Raw genomic sequence first — 25,280 nt, 5'->3', positions numbered from 1 at the left:
CCCCAGTTTCTGTATCTGGGTTTTTATTACTTGTGCTTCAGCTCTTCATCAGCAGAAAATATGATATCACATAATATGTGATTAGAAATTTATTCAAGTTTGTTTTTAAAAGGTTTTTCTATTGCACTTATGAAAAAATTATTATTAGTGCCTAAGAAGATAACAACTGGATGGGATTCCGAAGGTCCAGGCAAACTCGTGTCTTGGTTCTGGAGCTCACTGGAAGGTCAGCACACTGAGTCTTCTGTGTTGGTGCCATAGTGACTGGTGATTTGAACTTCGTTCCCAATTGGGAGCTGCAGAAAAGTGCACATTCAAGAATGCGAGTAGAATTTAAATGCCTTCAGGAAAAGGAGCCTGAGTAAATAAAATATCAACCGAACTTAAATGAAATTCCCTGAAGCCCAGCCTAGTCCAGGCTGCGGGAACTAAGTGTTAGTCGGTGAGGATAAAATCTTACTAATAACTAAAGGTTTTTGAAATTTTGAATTTATTTTTATTGTGTACATGTATGTACTTGATGGGAGAACACATGTGTAAGTCAAGGGCAACTTTGGAGTTGGTTCTTCCCTTCCATCTTTACATGGGTTCATCACTGCACTTTTGTGGCAAGTGCCGCTGTCCACGGAACCATCTTGCCAGCCCCATTGGTTTGTTTTTTACATAAACTCAGAATCATATAATAGTGTTTCATCAGCAAATGTGTGCACATGTGTACGTGTGTGTAAGTGTGTGCACATGTCTAATTTTAAATTCTCAACAGTAAGCCTCCTTCACTTTTCCTCTAACAGGATGTGGGAATGGATCTGGAAATGGCTTCTTTTCCCCAAAGGTTCATCTTTTCTTTTTTTAGTACTAACTTGATGAGGTGGATGACTTCTCCCATGTGGGAGGTAGGGGTGTGGAGAACAGTTGCTCTCTCTTAACTGCCCAGAGGGTTGGCTGCACCAGTATGCTTGTTCCTCAGTGAGGGGTCTGTCGGAAGCCAAAGAGGGGGTGATAGGAATTTCCATGCTTCAGCATGTGGTTTGAATCAGTTGTACTGCTCGCTGCCTCCCGCCGCCTTCTGCCCTTCATGCCTCTGCTTCCAGCTCCACGAAAGGAAAGGAGGAGAGGAGCCTTGGAAAGTGGTTGCTGTACGCTGCTTAACCTTGACCCGTGATCTTTAAATTAGAAGTTTTACTCCTGTTTTGGTTTTGTTTGGGTTGGAGCTGGGGGGCCACTTGTAGCCCAGGCTAGCCCTGAACTCACATTCCTCTTGCCCCCACCTCAGAGGCCTGGAATTCTATGTGTGCGTGTGATCCTGGCCCTGACTTTCTGCTCTTCTGTGTGAGAACAGTTAGGAATCCATCCCAGCAGTAGCTGTGGACTCTCCTCAGATTCTTCTCCCTCCTCCTGCCTGTTGTGCCCCTGCTCCTTAGCTTCCATTGCTCTCTCCACGTAAGCTTCCACATGGCAGCCTGCAGAAGATAGTGTGATACCCCCAGTGGGGCTGTGGGTACTCAACTCTGGTCAGCATATAGCCACGTCACACTTGTTTATAAAAGGCTACCAAGAAATAGCTTTATAGACTCTCAAGGGCTGCTATACCCTGGTGACAAGGACTTGGCTGTAGCCTGCTTCTGACTGAGTCTTTACGGTGGTTGGGGGCCGAGCTTTGGAAGAGTCCATACTTCAGCTGTGTTTAGAGCATTCACGGCTCAGTTTTTCCTTTCCAAAGTCTCCCTTAAACTTGACCTCCATCAAATGTTCCTGAGGCATCTTAGCCCATTCCACGTGCTGCGGGTCTTCTTTGTTGCTGCTCAGTCACATTTGGGTTTGCTTGGGCAAAGCAGGGCAGATAGACTTTCTGACAATTTCGTCTCTGTAGCCACTGTCTGTAAACATACAGCCCTTGTTCCAGATGCTGTGTATTATGGTATGGAAAGTTCAAAGTAAGATGGATAAGAAACCCTGAATTCCTGCTCTCAAGAAACACTCTTCTGGGGCCCCAACAAGCATGAAAACCGAGCGTACTGCTAGTTGTAAGATGTGATGGGGTGGCCCAGATATGGTGAGCATTTGTCAAGTTAAAAGGAAGGTGGAGACGCTTCCTGGAGAATGCAGCATTTTGCCTACAGGCTCAAGGATGCACAGGAGCTGACGGGTGGTGCATGGGCCTCCTTTGAGAGGTTTGATTGTCGTCGTGCAGTGTAAGGCATGAGTGGAGACAGATTTGGACTCTGGTAGCACTGGTTTAAGCTCTGGCTCTGCCATTTCATTGAGTTCTGGTTTCCTCATCTGTGAAAAGGGACCAAAACCATGTGCCTCACAGGGTTAGAGTGGGAGTGTTGTCTTAGGTGCTGGGTCTGGTGCTTGCTATAGCTGTCCCTTGGTGGTGGTGGGACCTCAGAGGGTAGGTGGTGCAGCAGCCTCAGGGATCCTGTCTGGTTTGCTGGTGTAGGCTCAGTGCCGACTTCAGTAGGTAGTGGTCTGCGAATGTCTGCTGGTTGCTTAAGGGAAATGTTAGACTCATTTTCGCGTCTTTGGGTGGTTAAAAAAACATGGTAGAACTGGGTGCCAGAAACATCGTTGTGGAATATTTGTTTACACTGTGGATTGGTTTGATAAAGAGCTGACTGACCAATAGCTAGGCAGGAGAAAATAGGCAGGACTTCTGGGGAGAAAGAGGAACTAAAGATAAATCTAGGCACAGCATGAGAGACTGAAGAAGGCAGACATATGGTACAGAGGAGAGGTAACCAAGCCATGTAGCAGGACGTAGATTAATAGAAACAGGTTAATTGAAAGTATAAGAGCTAGTTGAGAGAAAGCCTAAACTGAGGCCAAGCTTTGATAATTAATAATAAGTCTTCATGTCATTATTTGTGAGCTGGTGGTCCAAAGGAAAGTCCAACCACAAAGGTGGCTCAGCTCTAGCTCCTTATGCAAAAACTGGGGTTCACTTACCAGCCACACTGCAGCTCACAATCATCATCCACCTCCAGGGGATCCAACACCCTTTCTGGCCTCTCTGGGAACCAGGCACACACACGATGCACATACGTATATACAGGCAAGCACTCATACTCATAATAGTGGAAATAAAATCCTTTTCAAAAAGTATTTATGTGTGTGTGTATGGCGGCCGGGGGGATTCATTTGTTCTTTTGTGAGTGTTCTGGTGTCCACTACAGCCTCTTTCAGCTCTGAACTGATTTCCCACCCTGGGGCTGGAGCAGTAGATAAAATGTAAGACACCTTTGTTACTCTGTTACTGTGTTTCTACCCTCCATGGTGACTGAGGCTTCATGAGGTTCTCTGTCCAAATACATCCGGTTTTCCGGTGATCTCCAGGTGTCTATGAATCGGTCTGTCTGTCCCAATGTCTCATGAATTAGTATGTGGTTCGAGTGGGAGGGATTTGGACGGTGAAGGATCCATCCCAGGAGGAGCTGCCAAGCCTCATTTCCCTACCTTGTGGTTGCAGCTGCCACATTGTGCTAACCCTGCTCCCGATCACCACTGACATTAAGCACAGTTGTAGCAAAAGGTTTTTTTTTTTTTAAGCTGGAGCTATGATTACAGGAAGATAGGCAGGTTGGTCCTGTCCGTATCTTGAGATACGGGTCTTGAGACTTGGATTTTTCTCATGGCCAAGGTAGTTCTTAGTTTTGCCAGTGTTGACTGTCGATTACTCCCCGGCCTGCCTTTCACTTTCACTGCTTGGATAATAGTTATTCTGATAAACCACTTGGCAGTGGGAGTGTTTTATGGCAGCTACTTGGACCAGTGCCTAAGCCTTATGATAATTCTGGTCTTTTGTTCACCCTGGGTCAGTTAACTTTCTCACAGGTTTCTCCTCAGAATGTAAGAAGCATGGCAAGGGTCTCCTGCTAAGCTGTATCATCATTTGGGTTTTGATTTCAGTGTGATCCTTCCCTGTAATCATGTTATTAGAGGCGGTCAGAAATAGTCCCCGTCATAGATCCCCCGACTTTTAATCAATTAATCTGAGCGTTGCAGGGGAACTGGATGCCATCAGTGAGCGTCTGGGTTGCCTACCCAGCCCTTAGTGCCTGTGTGATAACCTGCTCGGAGTGAGAGCCTGTGGTGTCTGTCATGTGTTTCAGCAGCTGGTTTTGAGAGCTGCTGGGGTTTTTATAGAGTTACTGTCCGAAGAGAAGTTGTCCCAGTGTTCTGCTGGATCATCCTCCTGATCATAATGAAAAAGTAATAAAAATGCCTCTGTGAGGTTCGGTGACAATGGAGGACGGAGGGCACTGTGGGAACATTCTTGCAGTCCAAGCAGGCAGCCTGGGAAAACAAGGCTTGTTTTCCAGTAGCTGATCAAGACAAGAAAGCCAGCATTTAAAACCACCCGGCAGTAGCACACACTTCGAAAATGCTGTGCATTCTTGGGTCTGCCTCCCTGAGCACACTGACATATATGTGAGAAAACCCTTCAGCCAGCTTGCTTTTCCAGCTAGATGGATGCTTCTGAGATGTGCTGTTAACCTTGCAAGGTAGAAAGTTGCCCCTTATGCTACTGGGAGTGTGGATTCGGAGGGTCCTTTATTTGAAAAGAAGACCAAGAAAGAAATGAAATCCCGCGGCGCATCTAGAAGGACAGGGGTTATAGCTGTAATGAGTAGATGCTATAACTCCGTCAAGTTCTCTGCAAGCTGTGGCCTCCCTCCCACCCGCCGGGGAAAGTTTGCATCAAATAGCAAACTATTTGGATGGCTGCCCAGCCTGGTAATGTGGGCTAGAGCCTTGGCTAGAAGACAGTTCTATACTCGAGAGTCCTTGTTCTGCTAGAGGATGGGAAGATAGGTTCATGGCACACTGGGTGGGAGAAAACAGAGGACTCTTCCCAACACGCCTGCTCACTGGATGTTTCTGCATCTTTCCACACCGCGCTGAAGCATGCAGTGGCAGGTCTGCTGTGTATGAAAGTTCACTGCTTGGATCTGTTTTTATGATGCTTTATTCTAAGAAGCCTTTAGCAAAATAAACCGTGAAGCCTCTCGCAAGTCCCTGGGCCTCAGCTCCAGGTGTTTCTTCTTTTCCAGTTCCTTCTTCCTGTGCCTTTGGACTTCTTGGTGCCTTCATGATCAGCATCAGCATTTTTCTCTCCTCTAATCTCGGGTCATTTCTGCAACCACTCCGTTCTGTTTCTGTTTCTCATGCCTCTGATCACTGCTGACTTACTTGGCTATGTGAACGGCCATCACCTAACCCTATAACCTTTGCACTATAATTCATCATAAAACCCTTGGAAGTCATTCTCTCTCTTATCGCACTGATTTACTTCTGAGTAATCATTCAGTCCCTAGGATTCCTACCACACAGCCAGCACCTCTCTGTTTGCAACGTTCTTTTGTACTAGATTCTTTGACAAGCAGAGAGGCTCCAGCCAGTCAGACCTTGGCCATGTAGGATTGTCACAGTGTAAATAGGAGGCAGATACCACACTGACCTGGGGCAGTCTAGTTTGCTCTGCCATTATTAATTTCCGTCCCCGCTCTAGAAACTTGGTTGTGTTGTGTTCCTTTCCAAATTGATTATGTCCCATCCTTATGCATTCTCAGATTGACAGAACCCTGAGATGGTCCACAACCCCAGTTGCCCAGGAAACACACACTCGGTAGTCTCCAGGGACTTGGCACCAGGGTGAGCAGGTTTAATTCTAAAGCAGTCCACTTAAAAGTGGAGATTATCCTGGATGTGGCCAGGCTGTCCTTTATACGGGACTGAACGCTTCCTGATGAAGGTGACCGCAAGTGAGAGAGGTACTCCTGGAGACTTTGCATTGCTGGCTTTGAAGTGGGGGCGGGGGGAGTAGCCGCTGGAAACTGGTGACCTTTAGTGCCAACCTCACCCTCCAACAAGGAGAGGCATCTTTATAGTCTTCTGGCTTCAGGGACTCGAGTCTGTCAATCACCTGAATGCACTTGTTTGTAGACTTTGCCCTGGAGTCTGTGGGTGAAAGCTCAGCCCAGCTCAGTCAGCCTGTGGTGCCAGCCTTGTGGTCTCCTGAGCAAAGACCCCAGCCCTGTGATCCCCACCATGACCTGTGAAACTAAGAGAGCTAGAAGCGAGTGTATTCCTAGCAATAGAAATGAATATGCACCCCAAATTTATGTGAACAATCTCTGTTCCTTCCTGGAAGTTGTCCATCAGACCTGAGGCTAAGCCATCATGACGCCCTTACAAGGGTTGGTGAATTTGGGCCATAATCATTGCGTGCTATTTGTAGAAGGTCAAGTGTTCACTTGCATGTTTATGTCCTAAGAGCGTATTTATTATACCTTGAGATACTTTGGGTACAGTTCTTTGATTATCAGGTATTACAGTGTGTTTGAGAAGATGGGGTCTTAACTAACATGGGACGGAAAGAGTGGCCAGGTTGTGGCTGAAGACCAACCCAGGTACTTTTGCCCTGACTGCTTCAGAGTTGGCCTCGCTTGTCTCTGAGAGATTGTCAGTCCGTGTTCATTACCGTAATCAGCCCCCCCCCCCCCCCCGCTTTTAAGAAAGGGACAGAAATAAATGGTATCTTTGAAAAAGGAAGTGCTAATTTATGTCCGGTGGTAGAAATGGTGGCTTAGGGAAGGAAGTGTCCCATCCATGCTGTATTTCTTGCTGATTAATGCACTCGGCAAACAGAATATGAACTAAGCCATGGTGTTGTTGAAACAGGAAATGCTGGGGAATGGATTTATGACCTGAGGAATAGAATGGTGCATAAAAATTAAGGGGGGAGAGACTTCCAGCTGACTCCGGTATCTTAGTTCTCCTGGTGGCAAATTTACCCCAGCTTTTGGGGTAAATGTCTAAAAGGCGTAGTCTATTGTAAGGCGGCAGGAAGGACCAGCGTGATCCCAGTGAGGGATTGTGTAGCAGCTGTGTGGTTAGAGGCCTGGTAAGTGGGGTTGGGGTTCTGCTGGGAACCCCAAGGGCTCTGAATGGTGGGTGCTCTGTGTTGGGTGCACCAGTGTTCCAGGTGGCTGTGATGGGGAGGTGGTGCAGAGGTGGCAGCTGCGGCATCTGCCCCTGTACCACTGTGCCCATGTGCATACTTTGTGCCTGTTTGTTGCGCTGCTTCCCTCCCACCCTTCTTCCTCCAGCAGTGTTATAAAACATAAGCATTCCTGGAATGCACACACGGACCCTGTCATTCCCAAACACGGGACTTTGCTCCGGTCAGCACTTTGTGGATTTGTGAGGCTCTTGTAGGCGTTAGTTGCCCAGACTCCAGTAGGAAGGCTGTGATCTCTAGAAATGCAAGAAATGGCTTTTCATTGTTGTTAACTCTTGGCTTCCAGTTAGATCAGACCTTTGAGTTTAAACAGACATTTTGAACAACATTATGTTTGTAAGGGAAGTTTTGCCCCCATTTATATTTTTTTGGATCTTCACACTGGGCGGTTATTTGTCTGTGGGCTATTTTATTAATGACCCCTCCCCTTCTAGGGTTGGAAGGCGCTGTTGGGACGCAGTGCCCTTGGGTGCTCCTGGCTGAGGTCTGCCTTCCTGCAGTGGCCTTTCTAACTGGTATCTGAAAAATCTAATTTTGGAAGGAATGAAGCCGAAATGCTAGCCCTAGACAAAACAGCCCGCTCTCAGGAAAGATCCATTTAGGAATTCGTTTAGCTGAAGGTTGGGTGTAAAGAAAACAGGGTGAGCCTAGTGTGGTGTTTTCAGGCCTCTTGTAGAAGACTTTACCAGCACCCCATCTGAGCTTGTCCCCAGTCTGTGTGGTGAAGGGCATTGATTCTTCCAGTGCTCTGCCTCTGTTTCCCTGGCCCTGTGCTGTAGAAGCCAGCTGTGCCCAAGTCTTCACCTGAGGTATGACAACGACCACACGGGAGGCAGGAGCGAGGTCTAGGTGGAGAAGGTTAGGAAAAGGCAACGCCTGCGCATGCCTGGCTTTCCAGGTGTAGCTTCGTAGGCACTAGCTGGTAGGTTGGCCGCAGAGATACCAGTGAGAGAACACGGCAGGGAGAGGTTGTCAAAAAAATAAAACAAAAAAGATGTGTTGCGGTGGCGGTGTTTGAAGTATTACATTTGGCCACAGATGGGGAAGCCAGCTTGGTGGGTAGGACTTAAGAAGCCCCCCCCCCCCCACTGACCATGTCAGAGTGTAGGGGAAAGTCTGAAAGGGGCCAAAGTGGACTCTGTTTTTCTCTACAAGAGTCACCTCTGCCCCACTCCCAAGATCTGGAGAAACACAATTCATCCCTTTCCTGAAGAATCTTTTAAAAGGGAAAGTTACTTAGAAGTAACCTTTAGGGACTGAAGTGCTGGCTCAACTGCTCAGGGCTCACAACCAATAGATAGAGTCCTCGGAATTGGGGCTGTCACTCAGAGTTTCCTAGCATGCCCCTGGGGCTGGCATCTACTCCCAGCTACCTGACTCTGACCTGGGAGCAGGCCCCGGACACCCGTTTTCTCAGTTCCAGCCATAGCTGGAAGAGAAACCTACACTGTTTTCTTCCCTCCCTCCCTCCCTCCCTCCCTCCCTCCCTCCCTCCCTCCCTCCCTCCCTCCCTCCCTCCCTCCTTCCCTTCTCTCTAGCTCATCCTGCTGTGTGTGTGGAACAGTTTCCCTGGGAATTTTCTTGACTCCAGCCTTTGGATTTCATGGTATAGATGACAAGCAGACTTGCAAGTGTTATCCAAATCATCCTTCAGGAATGTGACCCTCAGTGGTAATGAGAAGCCTGAGACGTTTGTGTTTTTGAAAGTCGGCCCAGCAATGCTTCAGATTGAAAGGATTCCGTGTGGGCTCATAGTTGTGGTTTGGGTCGGTAATTCTCATTCCCCTGCTTTCCCTTTGGCTTGGGAACCAAGCGCAGATCTCATCTCATCTACACGCTGGTCTCCCTTAAGAAGAGAATCTGAGACCAACTTGGTTCTCTCTGGGTTGTAGTTGATAAGGGCATGTGTTTACAGAAATGCTGAGTTAGGGCCGGGTGGTGGTGGCACACGCCTTTAATCCCAGCACTTGGGAGGCAGAGGCAGGCGGATCTCTGGGAGTTCGAGGCCAGCCTGGTCTACAAGAGCTAGTTCCGGGACAGGCACCAAAAGCTACAGAGAAACCCTGTCTCGACAAACCAAAAAAAAAAAAAAAAAAAAAAAAAAAAGTACTTGGGGGAAACTGAGCTCTTGGGCAGTTTGTGAGGTGCTGGGAGGTGGCTTAGTCACATTTTGCAAGAGAATCTGCATTTTCTCTTCAGCCGGGTGGCCTATCTGTCCTCCTGCAACAGAACCATCAAATAGAAACTTCCTAAAATGAAGAGGTTTTCTCTCCTCTCCCCTCTCATGGGGGAGGAGAGACAACAAAGGAACATACTGTCAATGTTTATTAGGAAAATGTCCTACTTACTTACCTGTGCTTTCCATTCATGCTGTCGTACGGGTAAGTCTGTGCTCTGCTTGAAGTTGTACGTATGACCTCTTCTGCCTCCTCTCATCCATCATACCTCTGCCCAGAGAGACTGGTGGTGTTCACTGACTAGACAGCCTAAAGTATATAGCCAACACTTGACTCTGTTGCAGTAAACTGCTTACTTAGTATTCAGAAGTACTTGGTATTTGGACATGTTTCTACATATGGAGGGTAGGCTGGTGAATTTACCTGGAGTCTGAGTAATTACGTGAGATACAAAGTTGCAAAGCATCCCTTATTTTCAACTTTTTGAGTAACAGGGTTTCCCTCTACTGCGGTATGGCTCCACAGTTACAGGTGCTGTTTCCTCACCAGCAGATCCTGGGCACTTAGCAACGGTTTATGCGCATGCTGGCTTATGCACACGCCGGGACTCAGTAAGCGCACGTACTTTTGTGGCTGTTTGACTAGCATCCACCTGCTCCTAGGCTGACACATTTCACAGGGTGGGAGCGCTCTGCATTTTCACTTAGTGTTTAGCATGGTGTCTAGCACAAATTACTAATCAGTGTGTTTAGTGCCAGATGAATGAACATGTCAATAAAGATTCACTCTGGTCCCTGACAACAGATAACCAACTCACACATGAGCTCTTGGGGGCCTTTTCAAAACTTCTGTGAGAGACTGCAGACACAGGAAACAGTAGAAAGGACAATTGAGAAGATGGGGGTGGAACCTTTTCTTCCCTTCCTCTCCCCCTCCTTCCTGCCTCCTTCATCTTTTCCTTCCTTTTCCTTCCCCCTCCCCTCTCCTTATTCGTCTTTCCTCTCCTTCCGCTGTGCCTGGGATCTTAACCTTACAACTATTGACTAATTGATAATAACTGCAGGAAAACAAGCAGAAATGAGAAGTTCGGGTGGAGAAATGTGTGTGTGCACACACTGTCTCCATTGGTTATAGTATCCCAGGATGACTGATAGACTCTTTAGCCACTATCTGTTATAAAGAAGCTGTCTTGATCTGGCAATCAGAACGGTGCTCCCTGGAGTTTCTTCCGTGTTGCCTTTCCTCAAGTGACAGTTGTGGACTTGGGCATCTCTTATTTCCAGACAAAGGAACCCTGAGATTGGAGATAGGACTGGAGACTCTACTTAGAGAGTCCTTTGGCTAAATTAAATCACGTAACTTTACAGCTGGATCACTGTGATTTACTGTGCACAAACTGGAGCTATGGCAAGATTTTCCTGTACACAAAAATCTCCAGCGTGCTCTCTGAAGACATAAATTATATCACAAATAAAATTTATATGTAAGAGGAGGAAACCTTTCTTTTTTTTTTTTTTTTTTTTTTTGGTTTTTTCGAGACAGGGTTTCTCTGTGGTTTTGGAGCCTGTCCTGGAACTAGCTCTTGTAGACCAGGCTGGTCTCGAACTCACAGAGATCCGCCTGCCTCTGCCTCCCAAGTGCTGGGATTAAAGGCGTGCGCCACCACCGCCCGGCTGAGGAAACCTTTCTTGACCTTAAAGGTAAAAATTATCTTGCTTTCATAATCTCATTCTGTTTTAATTGTAACAAAACATCACCTTGGCAACGCACTCTCTTGCTTCCGCCCACTGATAAGGATCAGAGGGTATAGGCTACTCTGCTAACCACATCTGATGCTCAGCTGTTTGGCTTTAAAGTAAAATAAGGGTCTGTCATTTGGAATGTGGAGAATAGAGTCCATCTGGGTGCATCAAGCTTGTTAATTTCCAGAGTCTGGGATGGATTAAAATAGAAGCAGGGGAGAGGGTGGGGATGCAGAATGGTTTCTAGCCTTGGAGCTGTTGATGCCGTTTAACACTGGTTCTGCAAACGGGAATGCATCCTCCATGTTCCTCCAGCTTTGTAACAGAGCTGCCTCTCTGCTCCGGAGTCCTCAGCCTCTCTCCTGCCTTCTTTTTGTTCACTCTGCTCTTCTGAGGTGATTTTAACTTATTGTTTAGTCCAAGAGCTTTGCCGGTCAGTTTCTCCTGCAATGTCTAACAGCCATCACGGAACTAATTCATTTCAGATTTTAGAATTGGAGCTGTCTCTTCCTCCTCCCTCACTTGGAGAAGGAAACTCTTGTTTCCTGAAGACCATTAAATGCTGCATTTTTATTGGGGAAAGAACAAAGACAGAAAGCAAGTTGGAAAAAGAGCTGGCATTCAAACCCAGGTTTGTCAAAAAAGAATGTATGCCAACACCTAGTTCTGAGCGTCTCTCTAAACTGTTCCACAGGTTCACGCTGCAGAGCAGGGTGACAAAAAGCCCAGAGTAGACAGCCAGATGGAAGGATGCACAGGGCAGGGTGTGGAACACAGTTTAGAGACATGCTCACAACTAGGTGTTGATACACATTCTTTTTTGTTTCTTCGTTGTTTTTCGAGACAGGGTTTCTCTTTGTAACTGTCACGCTGTGGACCAGGCTGGCTTGAATAGAGATTCCCTTACCTCTGCCTTTCAAGTGCTGGGATTAAAGTCGTGCATCACTATGGTCCAGCTCTTGATGCCCATTCTTATATAATTCTTATATAAGCTGTCTTATATTGTTTCAGTAATGAAGTCAGCAGGGCATCTCTTAAAAACTTTCAAATTATAAAGTTAGGGTGTACGTTCATTGCCAGTTGCCCTCTTTTTTCTTTTTCTTTTCTTTTCTTTTTTTTTTTTTTTTTGAGACAGGTTCTCTGTGTATCTTTGGCTGTCCTGGAACTCATTCTGTAGATCAGGCTGGCCTTGAACTCACAGAGATCCTCCTGCCTCTGCCTTCCTAGTGCTGGGATTAAAGGCATGGGACATCACACCTGGCCGCTGGTTGACCTCTTGGACATGCGTTCTTACAAGCTGCATGCTTGTCTCAGTCATGTATTCAGGGGACCTCCTATGGTGCCCCAGATTTCTACAGCTGAAAGTTACTTCTCCCTTCCCGTGTCCCCCTGTATTTATCCTCAGTAGTATTGTTTAGTATGACCTGTCTACATTGTAAGGCTTCTTAGATCTGGGAACAGTGCTTATCAGTGAGTGCAAAACACACTTTTAGTAGCACTTTCAGGAGAGCAAATAATTATATCCAAGAAGACATGTTCTAAAAAGACAAAAACGAAGTGATCAAATTAAAAGCTGACTATTTTGTAAGATCAAGTTGGGTCACAGCTCTATTAAGGATGGAGTGGGCTGTGGAATTCACCTAGTAACAAATCTTCACTAGCTAGATTAGCAAGGGGGGCATTAAATCAATTAAGGTCTTCTAAGCACTTACTTAGTGGCTTCCTGTTGCTACTTTTGTTTTGAAAATGGTTAAAACTAAGCCCTCTATTACAGGCTTCATTTGCCATGGCTGCAGAAATCAAAGTGTGTTGACTTTGCCAGGGCAGTGAAAGTATCCCGGGAATAGGTTGCCCATTCCAGCTCTCAATTTCCACCCTTTACGGTTGCCAAAGAACCAGGGTTTTAGAGGATTTTTGTTGTTGTCATCTTAACATACTGGATGTCTGCAGTAGCTGAAGGCTTTGCAGTGTCCAAGGCTGCCTGGCAGCATCATACATCAGCCACACGGTGAAGGCCAAGTGCACGGCCGTCTCTAGGTGCTGACTTCTTGATTCAAACTCCTGTCTTTCAGCTTCAGTAGCTGTGCGGCCTTGGGTAAATTACTGATTTCTCTGCCTCTGTTTCCTCACTTATAAATTGAATTTGGGTGTTAGCAGCTATTTTATGCAGTTGTTAAGAAAACAACATCAGGGCAGGCAGTGGTGGCACATGCCTTTACTCCCAGGACTCACGAGGCAGAGCCGAGTTCTAGGTCAGCCTGGTCTATAGAGCAAGTTCCAGGACAGCCAGGGCAACACAGAGAAACCCTGTCTCACGAGAGAGAGAGAGAGAGAGAGAGAGAGAGAGAGAGAGAGAGAGAGAGAGAGAGAGAGAGAACAGCATCAGTTTGTTTCTGTTTAGAGCACTTCTGGAACATTAGCCACTATGATATGTTAGTTAGTATAATGGCCATAGAATATCAGAAGTTTCTTCTTATTGGAAATGACAATGTTTACTCAAAATGCTCCCCAAGATTTCCTAATAAAGGTAAGTTTGGTGGTAACGTTTCAGTGGAGCCCGTAAGGTGTGGCCGTGTCTGTATTAGAGCGATGAGGCCCTTGTAGGTCAGAGGAAATGGGAATGACTATTCTCTAGTGGGAAGGTACCTGGGTTTGTTCCAGGCTCGGAAAGTGACTCATCAAGGTGCCAAGTACTTCCTGGTGAGGTGTAGATCAAGGAAGAATGGAGACCTGCACAGCCTTGAGATGGCAGGGAGTTTGGAGGGAACCTGGGGGTACTGAGACCCCTTTGACATCAAGGTAGAAAGAGAGGGTTAGAGAAGGATAGAATCAAGGCACAGAAGCCAGGGGAGGCTGTGAGAGAGGAAGTGAGTATCTCTGATGAGAATTGAGGAGTTAGAGGTCTCAGTGGTGGGTGTTTGATTGAAAATGAGACCCCAGCCCTCTGACACCCCTATATCCAAGAAGTCTGGGATGATTGGAAGCGGCACCCCAGCCCTTGGCCTGGGAATTGCCTCGGTCCGGACTCCCAACTCCCAACCTGCCAAGCGCTGACCCCTCCTCCGGGAGGGTTAGGACCACTCACACTGGCAAAAAAGGAACGTTGTCTACAGGGTTTGCATGGGCTCCTCTCCCTGCCATGCTGTCCCGATCCACCCGGGAGTGCAGCAGTTATTAAACATGGGCATTTTTGGTTCGGTCTAATCTGGTCTGATTGGAATTATTTTGTGTCGGCAGAGATGCCCGTCTTAAGATTTTTCTTAACACGGAGAGAAACAGGGAATTCTGGGGAAGGGTGAGTTAAGGATGGGGGGGGGGTAGACTTGCAGTGTTGTATCAATTTACAGTATAGATAGGAAAACCCAAGAGAACTACCTCCTTCCCCTCCAATCCCAGTTCAGAACCGGAACGGAAGTCAGGCAGACAGCGGGTTGTGTAGATGAAATTCGGGAGTCATTTCCAGACGTGTGATAGTTTTGGTCTGTGGGAATATATGTAGTTCTTTGAGACTTGGGTCTCTAGACTCAGAAGGAACTGCGTATCTTGAAGAGTGAATTCTTAGGTGGGTGTCCTGAAAGCCTGGGAGTGGAGCTTCCTTTTAGTTGTCTGAGTAACCAGGTGAGTTTCTCAGCTGGCCCTTTAGTCACTCTCGTGTCCCCATTGTGGAGCTGGTGAAGAACTTCCTGTTTCCTTTTTGCTCACTGCGCACTGATGGGCAGTGACTCTTCTTTAACACTGGGAAGAATTTGGTTTAAATTATAAAATTTCAAAGTACATTTAAAATCTTAAATATTTCACAAGACACTCTAAGGACAAAGAACATGCTTTAAATTTCAAAGCTTTCAAGACCAGAATGTTTTATGACCCTGCAACTCGTGTGTGGTTTTCAATGGGGATAAAAATACTCGGTGGGTATGTGGGTGGTTTCTTGTGTTTTGGGTAACGGTGAGAATATGAGATGCCGAGCTCTGGGCTCTGGGGTGAGAGCTATAATTACCAACCGGTGCCTTCCTGGGATTGGTTTACGGGTGGATATTGGGTATCTAGAAATCCAGCAAGCCAGAATCCATAGCATCAAGCCCGGCTTTTCCCCTGGAAGTTAAAATTGTGATTGGCAGTAGAGGGAGCGGAGGCTCACGTGTTTGCTTGTCTTTTTCTGTCTCTGTGACCATTCACGTGTGCAGTTGGGCAGGAATGAAGGCTGGTATGGTGGCTTCTCCAAGCCTAGTGCCCGGCAGCCACCACACAGCTGCTATGGAAACATTTCTAAATATAATCTAGGGCTGACTTTACACGCTCCTCCCCCACGACTCGGCGGATGTGGTAAACACCCTAAAAATACCTATGATCTGAACTTTTGAGGTATCTGAAAGGAAGGGGCAGGCACAAGGACTGGGCTTGGAAGTCCGGCACTGATGGACGCTCGCTCATGCTCATCCTCCAGGACCGTTGTCCCCCTGTCTGCGAAGCTGTTTGCTGTGCTGTGGTCCGTGTTGTTCCCCTCAAGGCTAAGAGCTTCTCTCTGGTCTTGTGTTTACTGTTGGCAGGTTTCAAGAAAACTATTCATAGACTGACATCTGTTCTCTGTCCCACTGACCAAACCTGCAGCTGCTACCATACAGGCAGGGGGTTGAGTTTTCAGTTTATTTCATAAAATCAGAATTTTATGTACCCAGTCTAGTGTTCACAAAACCACTACAGTTTATCAGTCCTGACCTTAAGGAGTCACATTTCTATGCCCATGGAGTAGCCATAGAAATTTGAGAATGGAGCCTGCTTGGGTTATTATTAATAATAAAAAATAAGGTTATCACACTCATAATCCCACAATATAAAAGTAGAATAAAAAAAATCTTTAAAAATTATTGACTAAGTGATTGTGCAAAGCCTTTTCTTTTTTACTAAAAAAAAGAAAAAAAAAGAAACTGTGAGGCTGGAGAAATAACTCATTTGGTAAAGTGCCTGTTGAACAAACATGAGGACCTGAGTTCAGAACTCCAGCCTCCATGTAAAAGTCCAGGCGTGATGATGTGTGCTGGTAACTACAGTGCTGGGTTCAGGGACAGCTGGGTTCCAGACGGCCCAGCCTATTTGATGAGCACAAGACTTAGTGAGAGACCCTGTCTCAAAAAATAATGTGGAGTGTGATCGAGGAAGCCAATCAAGACAGACCTCAGGCCACACATTGGTGGAGGTGGGAGCTACATAAATACATCAGTAAGTCAAACAGTGAAGCTTGTTTCTTCACCCACTTTGAGTATTTTGAACACAGAGCCCGTTGGTGACATAGCTGGAACACCGGCAGTCTTGTCTCCCAGAGGGCTTTTCATGTTCACCTCCGGACTTGAAGAGCCTAAAGTCCTGTAATTGATTGATCACCGGCAAGTTGTTTCTGCTGAAAGAAAACCTTCATGGTTGGTCTCTAATGCCCATGAGATGTGCTCACAGTTGTGCAAATAATCAACACTGTCATCCAGGACAGATGAGTCTCTAACTCTTACGCCTCCCCCCAGCCCCCGCCAGTCCACCCTGAGGAGGTTCAGTGTGTGCAGAGCCCGCGTGGAGAAGCGCCACCATGCCTGGACAGTACATGGAGGAGATGGAACGGTTTTGTGTGTTGAGAGTTTAAGTACTTTGTGTTATGGTAGTTACAACAGCGTCCTTTGATTGTAGCCCTCTATCTGTATCTTCCGCTGTGAGCATCTCGGAGCCCCCTTGTGCGTCTGGAAGAATGTTGGCATGTGTGGAAGATAAACGGGACATTTCTCTTGAATGATGGAAGCTATTAAATGTTTGTATTGTCAACCATTGCATGTGTGAACTAGCCACTTGTAGGAGCTCCTGTTTCCTGGACCTGTCCACTTAATGTGAGGAACGCAGCCCCTGGGGAGGCTGCAGGAGCAGGAGGTCCTGGAGTTGGTAGTGAAGAAGCCAGGGAAGGCATGTGTTGTAATATGAGCGGCGGGGCTGCTTCCCACCGCCACCCGGCTAGCTTTACCCGAAATAATTACACGGAAACTGTATTCTTTTAATCACTGCCTGGCCCATTAGTTCCAGCCTCTTATTGGCTAGCTCTTACATATTGATCTAACCCATTTCTAATATTCTGTGTAGTACCACGAGCTGGCTTACCAGGAAAGATCTTAACCTGCATCTGTCTGGAGTGGGAGAATCATGGCGACTCCTGACTCAGCTTCTTTCTCCCAGCATTCTCTTCTGTTTACTCCACCCACCTAAGGTTTGGCCTATCAAATGGACTAAGGCAGTTTTCTTTATTAGTTAACCAATGAAAACAACAGATAAAATACAAGAACCACCTCCATCAGGCATGGACACCAGGACATCTCTCTGTGTCACGAGGATTGTGGCAGTCACGTCTGGTGATGTAGTTCAGGTCTCTCAAACGTGTCTCCTCTTCACTTCCAGAATGAAGAGCTACGCAACTTATCGCTTTCGGGCCACGTCGGATTCGACAGTCTTCCTGACCAGCTGGTCAACAAATCCACCTCTCAAGGATTCTGTTTCAACATCCTGTGTGTGGGTAAGTGAAGGTGTCCCTTCTTGTTCATGTCCCCTCATGAAGGGGGCGTGTTTCTGGGGCAGGAAGATGATAGTTTATCCCGCTTCCCCATTTCCTCCAGCTATATTTGGTAAGTGTTTTGCAGTTTTGTGGTGGTACTCAAATTGTCTTTATTTCTGTCATGTGGTCATGCAGCTGGTCAGTCTTATTTTGTTATAAAAACATTGTCATTTTTTGTGGAGAGCAGGCACTGGACCCTCACTAGACTATAGGAAGTTGAGGGAGCTCTGGTATGTACTGGAAAAGCCTCTAACCCAGTGACTCAATCTGTGGGTCGCAGCCTCTTTGTGTGTGGGGGGGTGTCACATATCATATATTTACATTACAATTCATAACAGTAGCAAAATTATAGTTATGAAGTAGCAACAAAAATAATTTTATGGTTAGGGGTCAGCACAACATGAGGAACTGTATTAAAGGATCGCAGTCTTAGGAAGGTTCAGAACCGCTGCTCTAAGCAGTGGGATCTTAGGGTCCCTGACTACGGTGAGCGGTGAGCGCCTTCTAAAGACACATGGAGTCAGGGAGAGTTCAGATGACTCTGACACTTGAGCAAGCTTTAGCTCTCAGGACAAAAACAAACAACAAAATAATCTAGAATTCTACAGCCGCCCTTAGATTGGGATATAGATTTGACCTTCGTTTTATTCCTTGTAGACAATGGGAAAAATCCAAAGAGATCTGACTCTCGCACCCTCAGTGTGTCTTATTCAGCCCCACCCCCCAGCACTACCCCAGTGTCCTGCCTTAACCCAGGTCACCCCTGGTGTGGGAGGGTGTGGTGGTGGTGGCGGTGGTGGTGTCTTTTCTCTCTAGCTACATCCTTTTTAAACTAAGATGAGAAAGGTAGAAAAGGGTGACAAACAAGAAAATCAAGATATAAATCTGTAATCTTGATTAAAAACTGTTCCTGAAGTGCTCTTATGAAGATCCCTGAGCCCGTTTGCCGCAGAATTTTGTTGCTATGGTCTCCTTTACATAATCCTCAAGACATCACTCTGAGACAGGAGCATTCCTCCATGTGGCCGCGTGAACCATCCCCCCCTCTAAACCTAACAGAATGGGTTAGACTGATTTCCTGGCTAAGTGAGATGAAATCAGAAAGGTTTGCCTTCAGTGTGAGAAGCACGCTGGCTCACCCAGAGGAGGAACACTAGGGGAGTGCACGCTTTTCTTCGGGAGCCTGTTACATGTAGCCGGAAGTCAGCAATGTAGAATGTGACACCTGGCCATCACTCTGGGCCAGCTTGCTCTCTGGCACCGTGTTTTAAACCGTGGATAAGAGAATGGCAGGAAAAATGTGGTCAAAGCAGCCACCTCATGTGTCTCTTTTTCTCGCTATGTGGAAGCCTTTTGATGTTGAATGTGGCCCTTGTGAACTACACTTACTTCTGCAGAATGGTATAAGTGAGTTGTCTTTGCAGAGGAGGGCAGTTCTTCGTTAGTGTAGCAATTTGCTGGTTTTGTATTGAAAAGTGTGCTAGATTATAATTCTGAACCAATTGCTATTCTTACTTCCTGGCCAAGCCTTCCCAAAGCCCTTTCCAACATGGTTCTGTGAATTGATCTGAGAGTGGTGCCATGGCTCCTGCACTAGAATGAGAGCTGTCTTGTGGGATCTGACTTGCTCTAGGGCAGGATCTAACGGGGTACACATACAGTGGCTTAGTGACCGGCATCTCCTGGTAGAACACAGTTTTGATGCAGATTGGATTTCCTTATGTTAATGCTGTCCTGTGAGGTTAGAAAGAGCACATGCCATGTCACCTCTCCTGAGTAAGTAGTAGTGCCCTGTTTCATACATGGGCTGTTTGCTTCAGTTCAGAATGCCTGGATAAGCTTGGTGCTGAATGCAGGCTTTCATGATTCCAGTTTATCTCTGACATGGAGGTGGAGGCAAGGAGCTCATGGGCCAGCTAGTCTGGCATGCACAGCCGGAAAACAGCAGAGACTCTGGTCCAAATAAAGTGGAAAGACCAAGGCTTTCATTCAGGTGCTGTTACTGACACACATGGATGTGTGTACACACACACAGAGAGAGAGATCTGTGGTCAGAACACTGTCTACTTCTTGATCTTCTATCTTCTGGTAGCTTCTTTGTGTTTTTGCTTGCTTTTCCTTCCAGCTGTCTGGCTTCCAGCAGTTACCAGCTTAACAATGGCGGAAAGGAACAAACCATTCTCTGACACAGATCACTGGACATCACAGATTTTTCTGAGTGTGGTGTCACATGCCCAGCCTGGCTGGGAGTGGAGGTCCATCTACTCCAAACCACAAGTGGTTCCCCAAGGATAGAAAGGCTTTACCAGAAGGGGAAGGGGTGTGGGCCCCCACACCCTGGACAGATAAGGACCGGTCACAGGTGACAGGTGTTTTGATTTATACAAAGGATCATGCTGTTTTCCATGCTTTAATTTTTTTTCACACCATAATAAATCTGGAAATACTTCCAAGATGGAGTGTGATCCTTCAGGTTTTCCAGATTTCTTTTCACTACGATTTGGCTGTGGTTTGAGTTCATGTGTGGGGGACCTAGGCTGGGTGTCAGTACTGAGACATTGCAGGACCTTTAAGAATGGGCCGTCTGTGACAGGCACTTAGGTTTTGCCTTCAGAAGGGAGGAGAGTGGTTCTCCTGGTTCTCTGTGCCTGACCTTCTGAGAGGGCATGACAGGGTTTTTTTTTCTGGCCATTCCTCAGCCTCTGGCTTTCTGTCTGGCCATGAGCTCTCTAATATGTATTCCATGTTGTATGTATGTCCATGTTGTCATGACATTTGCCATTATTAGATCCTCATTAGCACCAAATTGAGGCTGGCACCATGCCTTCAGACCTCCACAAATGTGAGCTAAACACACTTTCTATAAAATTATTCTGTCTCAGGCCTTTTATTATAGTAACAGAAATCGACGGATGGAGGACTGATGTGGAGACAGTCACCGGATAGCACCTCATACTGATAGACCACAACCATGTTACGTCACACAGATTAATAGAAATGGGTTAATTTAAGATATAAGAGCTAGCCAACAAGAAGCATGAGCTAATAGGCCAAGCAGTGTTAAAATACAGTTTCTGTGTGATTATTTTGGGTCTTGTGGCTGAGAAGGGAACAAGCAGCCTCCCACTACAGAGTCCAGTCCTAGTAGATTGTCTGTTAATCAATCAGGTGGCACTTTGAATGTAATGCCCCCCCCCCAGCCTCGTAGGGAGTGGCACTATTAGAAGGTGGGACCTTGTTGGAGGAAGTGTGTCACTGTGGGGGTGGGTTTTGAGATCTTCTATGCTCAAGCTATGCCTAGTTCAGTTCACTTCCTGTTGCCTTTGGATCAAGATACAGAACTCTCAACTCCTTCTCCAGCACCATGCCTGCCTACGTGACACCATGTCCCACCATGATAATGGACTGAACCTTTGAACTGTAAACCAGCCCCACTTAAATGTTTTCCTTTATAAGAGTTTCTGTGGTCACAGTGTCTCTTCACAGCATTGAAACCCTAACTAAGACAATCAGCATACAAGCAAAACACTCAGACACATCAAATAAAAATAAATCTTTTTTACAAAGGAGGAAAAATAAGACATGGTTTTGCTTTAGGGGAGCTTCAAGGTACAGAGAGGGCTTTGCATTTAGAATGTAGACTGAAGGTTCAAAAGCCAGTGCATTGAAAATCTCCCCTGTGCCAGGCATGGTGGTGTGGGCCTCTAAGCCTTACGCTTGGGAGGCAGAGGCATGAGATTGCAAGTCTGAGGCTTACCTGTGCTATAGTGAGTTCAAAACCAGCCTAGGCTACAAAGCAAGACCTTGTCAAAACAAGAGATAACACATTCCTTGGGTCCCAGCACTCTGGGAGGCAAAGGTCTACAGATCTATGGAGTTCATGGCCAGCCAGGGCTATACCTTGAGACCCTGTCTCAAAAACATGAGACAACAAAAGACATCTGAACAGTTAGCTACGAGATGGAGCACTTGTGGAGCCTGAACAGGATCCCAGGACAGCAAAAGACAAACCCCTCTTGGTTCTGTGACCCTTCCTGCTGCTGCGTCCCACTGACTGCTCTTGGTGAATCAACCTTGGTTAGTGTTGCTGCGTCTAATTACAGCCCTTAAAAGTGCAGAGAGATCACAGACCTGGGAAGCCACACACTTGGACATTTAGAGGAAAGTGGTTTTTGCAACCAGTTGATTAACTCTGTGCTGTAAGTAGGGTCCAGAATGCTAATTGTTCACAGTTTACACCTTAATGTAGACGATCACTCAACAGCCATATCTTTTTAGAAAGATGATGGGTGGCATTCCCAAGTGGCATGAGCATCCTCAGCTAGTAAAAGGAGCGTAATTGCAGTCTCGGGTAGAATCCTTGCCTTGTAAGTGGAAGTTTTATTGCTGCCCTCAGGGAAATGTGAGAGAGAAATAAGTCACTCTATGACAACCTTTGACATTCTGGAAACTTCTGGGGTGGGGGCCCTGCTTGCCTCTTTGCTGATGTCCTGCAGGGACAGTTTTCAGGGACCCAAACAGTCTCTGCGTGACACGTGCGCACAGTGGCGTGGGCACTGCCACCAGCAGGCTGCCAGCACAGTCTGAGTCTCTTACGGGGAGAGTGCTCCTTCTTATCTGTGTCCATCACACAGTAATTTTGTTTTGCTTATGGCTGATTTGTGAGGAAGGGAATCATGACCATGGGCTTGGGAAGGGCCACTCATGAAGAAGCAGACTGGCTTATGTTTTTTTATACTGGTGTGTGTGTGTGTGTGTGTGTGTGTGTGTGTGTGTTACTATGCACGAGAAAATGCATTTTCAGCAAAGTAAGGAAGACCAAACTCAGTCTCAAATACTATCCGGCCAGACGCAGAGCCATCTGGAGCGACATCCAGGCAATAACCGAGGTGCAAGCTGTCAACAGTTTGTTGTGCACCCTGCCATCCCCACACCTATCCTCATTAGGATGCTGAATCCTCAAACACCGGCTTTATAACTCCGCGTCTAGTATTGCCCTTCTGTATCAGCCTGTTCTCGCCTCCATGAATTCGTAGCCTTCCCTCCCTTGTCATCTCTGCCTGTTTACATCTCTTGCCATGACAGTGTGCTGACTGTCTCTTCTTGAGAAGCACTCTACTTGGATGACTGTCCTATGCAGCGCTGTAACCGCCAGGCTTCTGTGGTTGCCTTTGGATCAGAGGCCAAGACGTCGTCCTGTTTTCTGTAGCAACTCACGAGGTCGCAGGGGAGAAGGTGTGGTCTTGCTCAGGAGAACAGTGTGGCTGTGGCAGGCACTTGGAATGATAGCCCCCTTAGCTCGCCCTTAGCAATGTCCGGTTGGTATTTGGTTACATTCTAGACTAGATTCTAAGATATGGGAGAACACCGTATCAGCCTAGTTCATTGTTATATTCCTAGAGCTTGGCACAGGACTGAGTGCATAGTAGGCACTGGAAAAATACTGGCTGGCTGAGGGCTGATGAGGGAGGAAATTCTATCCGTCAGGCACACACTGGGGAAGGTTACAGGGTAAGGAAAATGCACTCGAGCAACTTTTTATTGAAGAAACGAATCAATGCTAAGTGGCAAGCCACATCAGGCTGCACATCAGAAAAGGCCCAAACCAGAAAGCTCCATCCTACTTTATCTTACATTGTGTCATTCAAGCAAAGATTACAACAATGTAAAAGCTCTTATTGCTCAGTTTTGTCCATATTGTGAGAGAGTTGCCGGGAGGCTATGGATTCTAGAATTTCTCCTTTCCCTCTGGGCTTTCACCATCTGAAAAATGACTCCGGCTTTCCTTCAGTAGAAGGGACTGCAGGAAGGGTTGCCAGGTCAGGGTTAGGGATTGCTGATAGATGTTGAGTCTAAGAGGACATTCTGCTGACTGCATTGAAAAGGTGCATTTTATGACGAGTGCGTCTTGATTGCTCCCTCCTTTTGCTAATCATGACAGCACCCTCGGCCTCAGCAGTGCATGGGCAGCGACAGGCTCAGTTTCCTGTCCCATAGCTCCGGGACGAAATAGATGAACCGAAGTTATGAGAGATTTTGCTTTGTCCTAAGCTGGAGGTTTACAATCCTCAGTTCACCCTGGCTTCACATTTGGTCTCCCTGCCTGGTGCAGTTGTTTTGTGCCTTCCCTCTGCTTTGTGCCTATGAGGAGCCCGGCACGCAGCCTTGACTTGAAATAGCTCTGTAAATCAATAGAGCTGTTGCTTTAAGTCATGCTTAAAATATCATCACAATTGTGGCCATGAAATCCATAAACTAGTATTTGTTATCTTGGTTTCAGCTCAGTAGAGGGGAGGGGAAAGGGTGGGGAGAGCAGAGAAATCGGCAAAGATGCCGAGCCATAGCTATAACAGATAATCGGAATAACTGTGAACTCTAGGACCATAGACACTAGGTTTGAACTCTGGCTCTGCCACTTTACGCTGTGACTTTAAGAAAGATATTCGGAGCCTTAGTGCTTTGTCTGCCAGTGCAGGAAACTCCAGTGCCTAAGTGATGGGGGGAACAGGGAGTATAAATGAGGGACTGTGTGGGACCTCCTATCTTGGGCCTGGCACAAAGTAGCAACTTAGCAACTTTGGTGATTATTGTTATCAAAGAGTTGTTTTGAAACATATACATTTTTTAAACATTAAATCCATTATCTTTCCTTGATAATAATCTTTTCAGGCCGATTCAGGAGAAAAAGAGATAGTTTTTATCCTTGTGGTATACAAAGTGGCCATAGGCAGACTGACAGGTACTGACTATCTAGGGGTTAGAAATATCCTTTTTTCTAACCCAGGGCCTCTTGTGTGCCAGGCGGGTCTGCCACTAGGCTGTATCCCTAGCCATTTCTGTTTACTTTTTATTCTGAGGCAGTCTCACTCAGCTGTTCAACGTGTAGCCCTGCTATCACAGCCTCCTGTGTTGCTGGGATAGAAAGTCTGCACCATCAGGCCTAGCTACAAGAAAATATCCTGATCTGTGACTTCAAGCCCTCTTCTGCCAAATAGTTGATAGATTTAGAGGCTTTCCTAAAGAAGTGTTCATCCATAGATCATCCATAGAAAGAACTATGGGAGTCACAGTGGAATTTCCAGGAATATTGCCCTCCCCGCCTAACCCAGTTTTGGTTTTCTTTTCGTGGTTATATAGGTGAGACGGGTATTGGCAAATCCACGTTGATGGACACTTTATTCAACACCAAGTTTGAAAGTGACCCCGCTACTCACAACGAGCCAGGTGTCCGGTTAAAAGCCAGAAGTTACGAACTTCAGGAAAGCAACGTACGGCTGAAGCTGACCATTGTCGACACGGTGGGATTTGGAGATCAGATTAATAAAGATGACAGGTATGTATGAAGATTTTTGTAGCTGTAGACATGGGCCAGGAGAGAGGCAGTTCAAGGAAACTCTATCTCAAGGAAGGTCCATCCCAGATACGTTCAGAGGCCTAGAAAAAGACTCTGGTTGCAGAATTACCAAATAGTGTCTGAATAACAACTGGGGGTCAGGGAGTTGAGCCTAATGCGGAGTTTGGATCAATGGAATGAATTAAAATTTCCTCTGTGCAGAGAGGATTACCTAACTAGGTAGTTTATACTACAAATTCCTGTGTATGTATTGGAAAACAACTCTTAATATAAAAGAAATGTTTTAAAAGCATTTGGCACAGTGGTTTGTGCACAGGTAGAGGTCGCTCAATACCGGGGGATTCTGTGTGGTCCTAAAATCGGGCCCTGACTCATCACATAAACTTGAAGCTACACTATAAAA

At 46.4% G+C, this 25,280-nt stretch overlaps 1 protein-coding gene across 12 annotated transcripts in view; it reads left to right on the top strand.

The window, feature by feature from the left end:
• Positions 1-25,280, top strand: part of Septin11 (septin 11) — a 121,664-nt gene that overhangs the window by 65,166 nt on the left and 31,218 nt on the right. For all 12 annotated transcript variants that reach the window (XR_009057248.1, XM_057771634.1, XM_057771627.1 and 9 more), the window contains exons 2-3: positions 17,370-17,484; positions 24,661-24,856. Coding sequence is in view for 11 of the 12 variants with exons in the window: in XM_057771627.1 (XP_057627610.1) it covers positions 17,370-17,484; positions 24,661-24,856 (311 nt within the window). In the remaining variant the exon portion in view is untranslated. The remainder of the gene's footprint in view (positions 1-17,369; positions 17,485-24,660; positions 24,857-25,280) is intronic.

The sequence above is a fragment of the Chionomys nivalis genome, chromosome 6, assembly GCF_950005125.1.
Source record: "Chionomys nivalis chromosome 6, mChiNiv1.1, whole genome shotgun sequence".
Taxonomy (NCBI): domain Eukaryota; kingdom Metazoa; phylum Chordata; class Mammalia; order Rodentia; family Cricetidae; genus Chionomys; species Chionomys nivalis.
The sequence above is the reverse complement of the archived record's forward strand: the minus strand, read 5'-3'. Positions and strand labels throughout refer to the sequence as shown.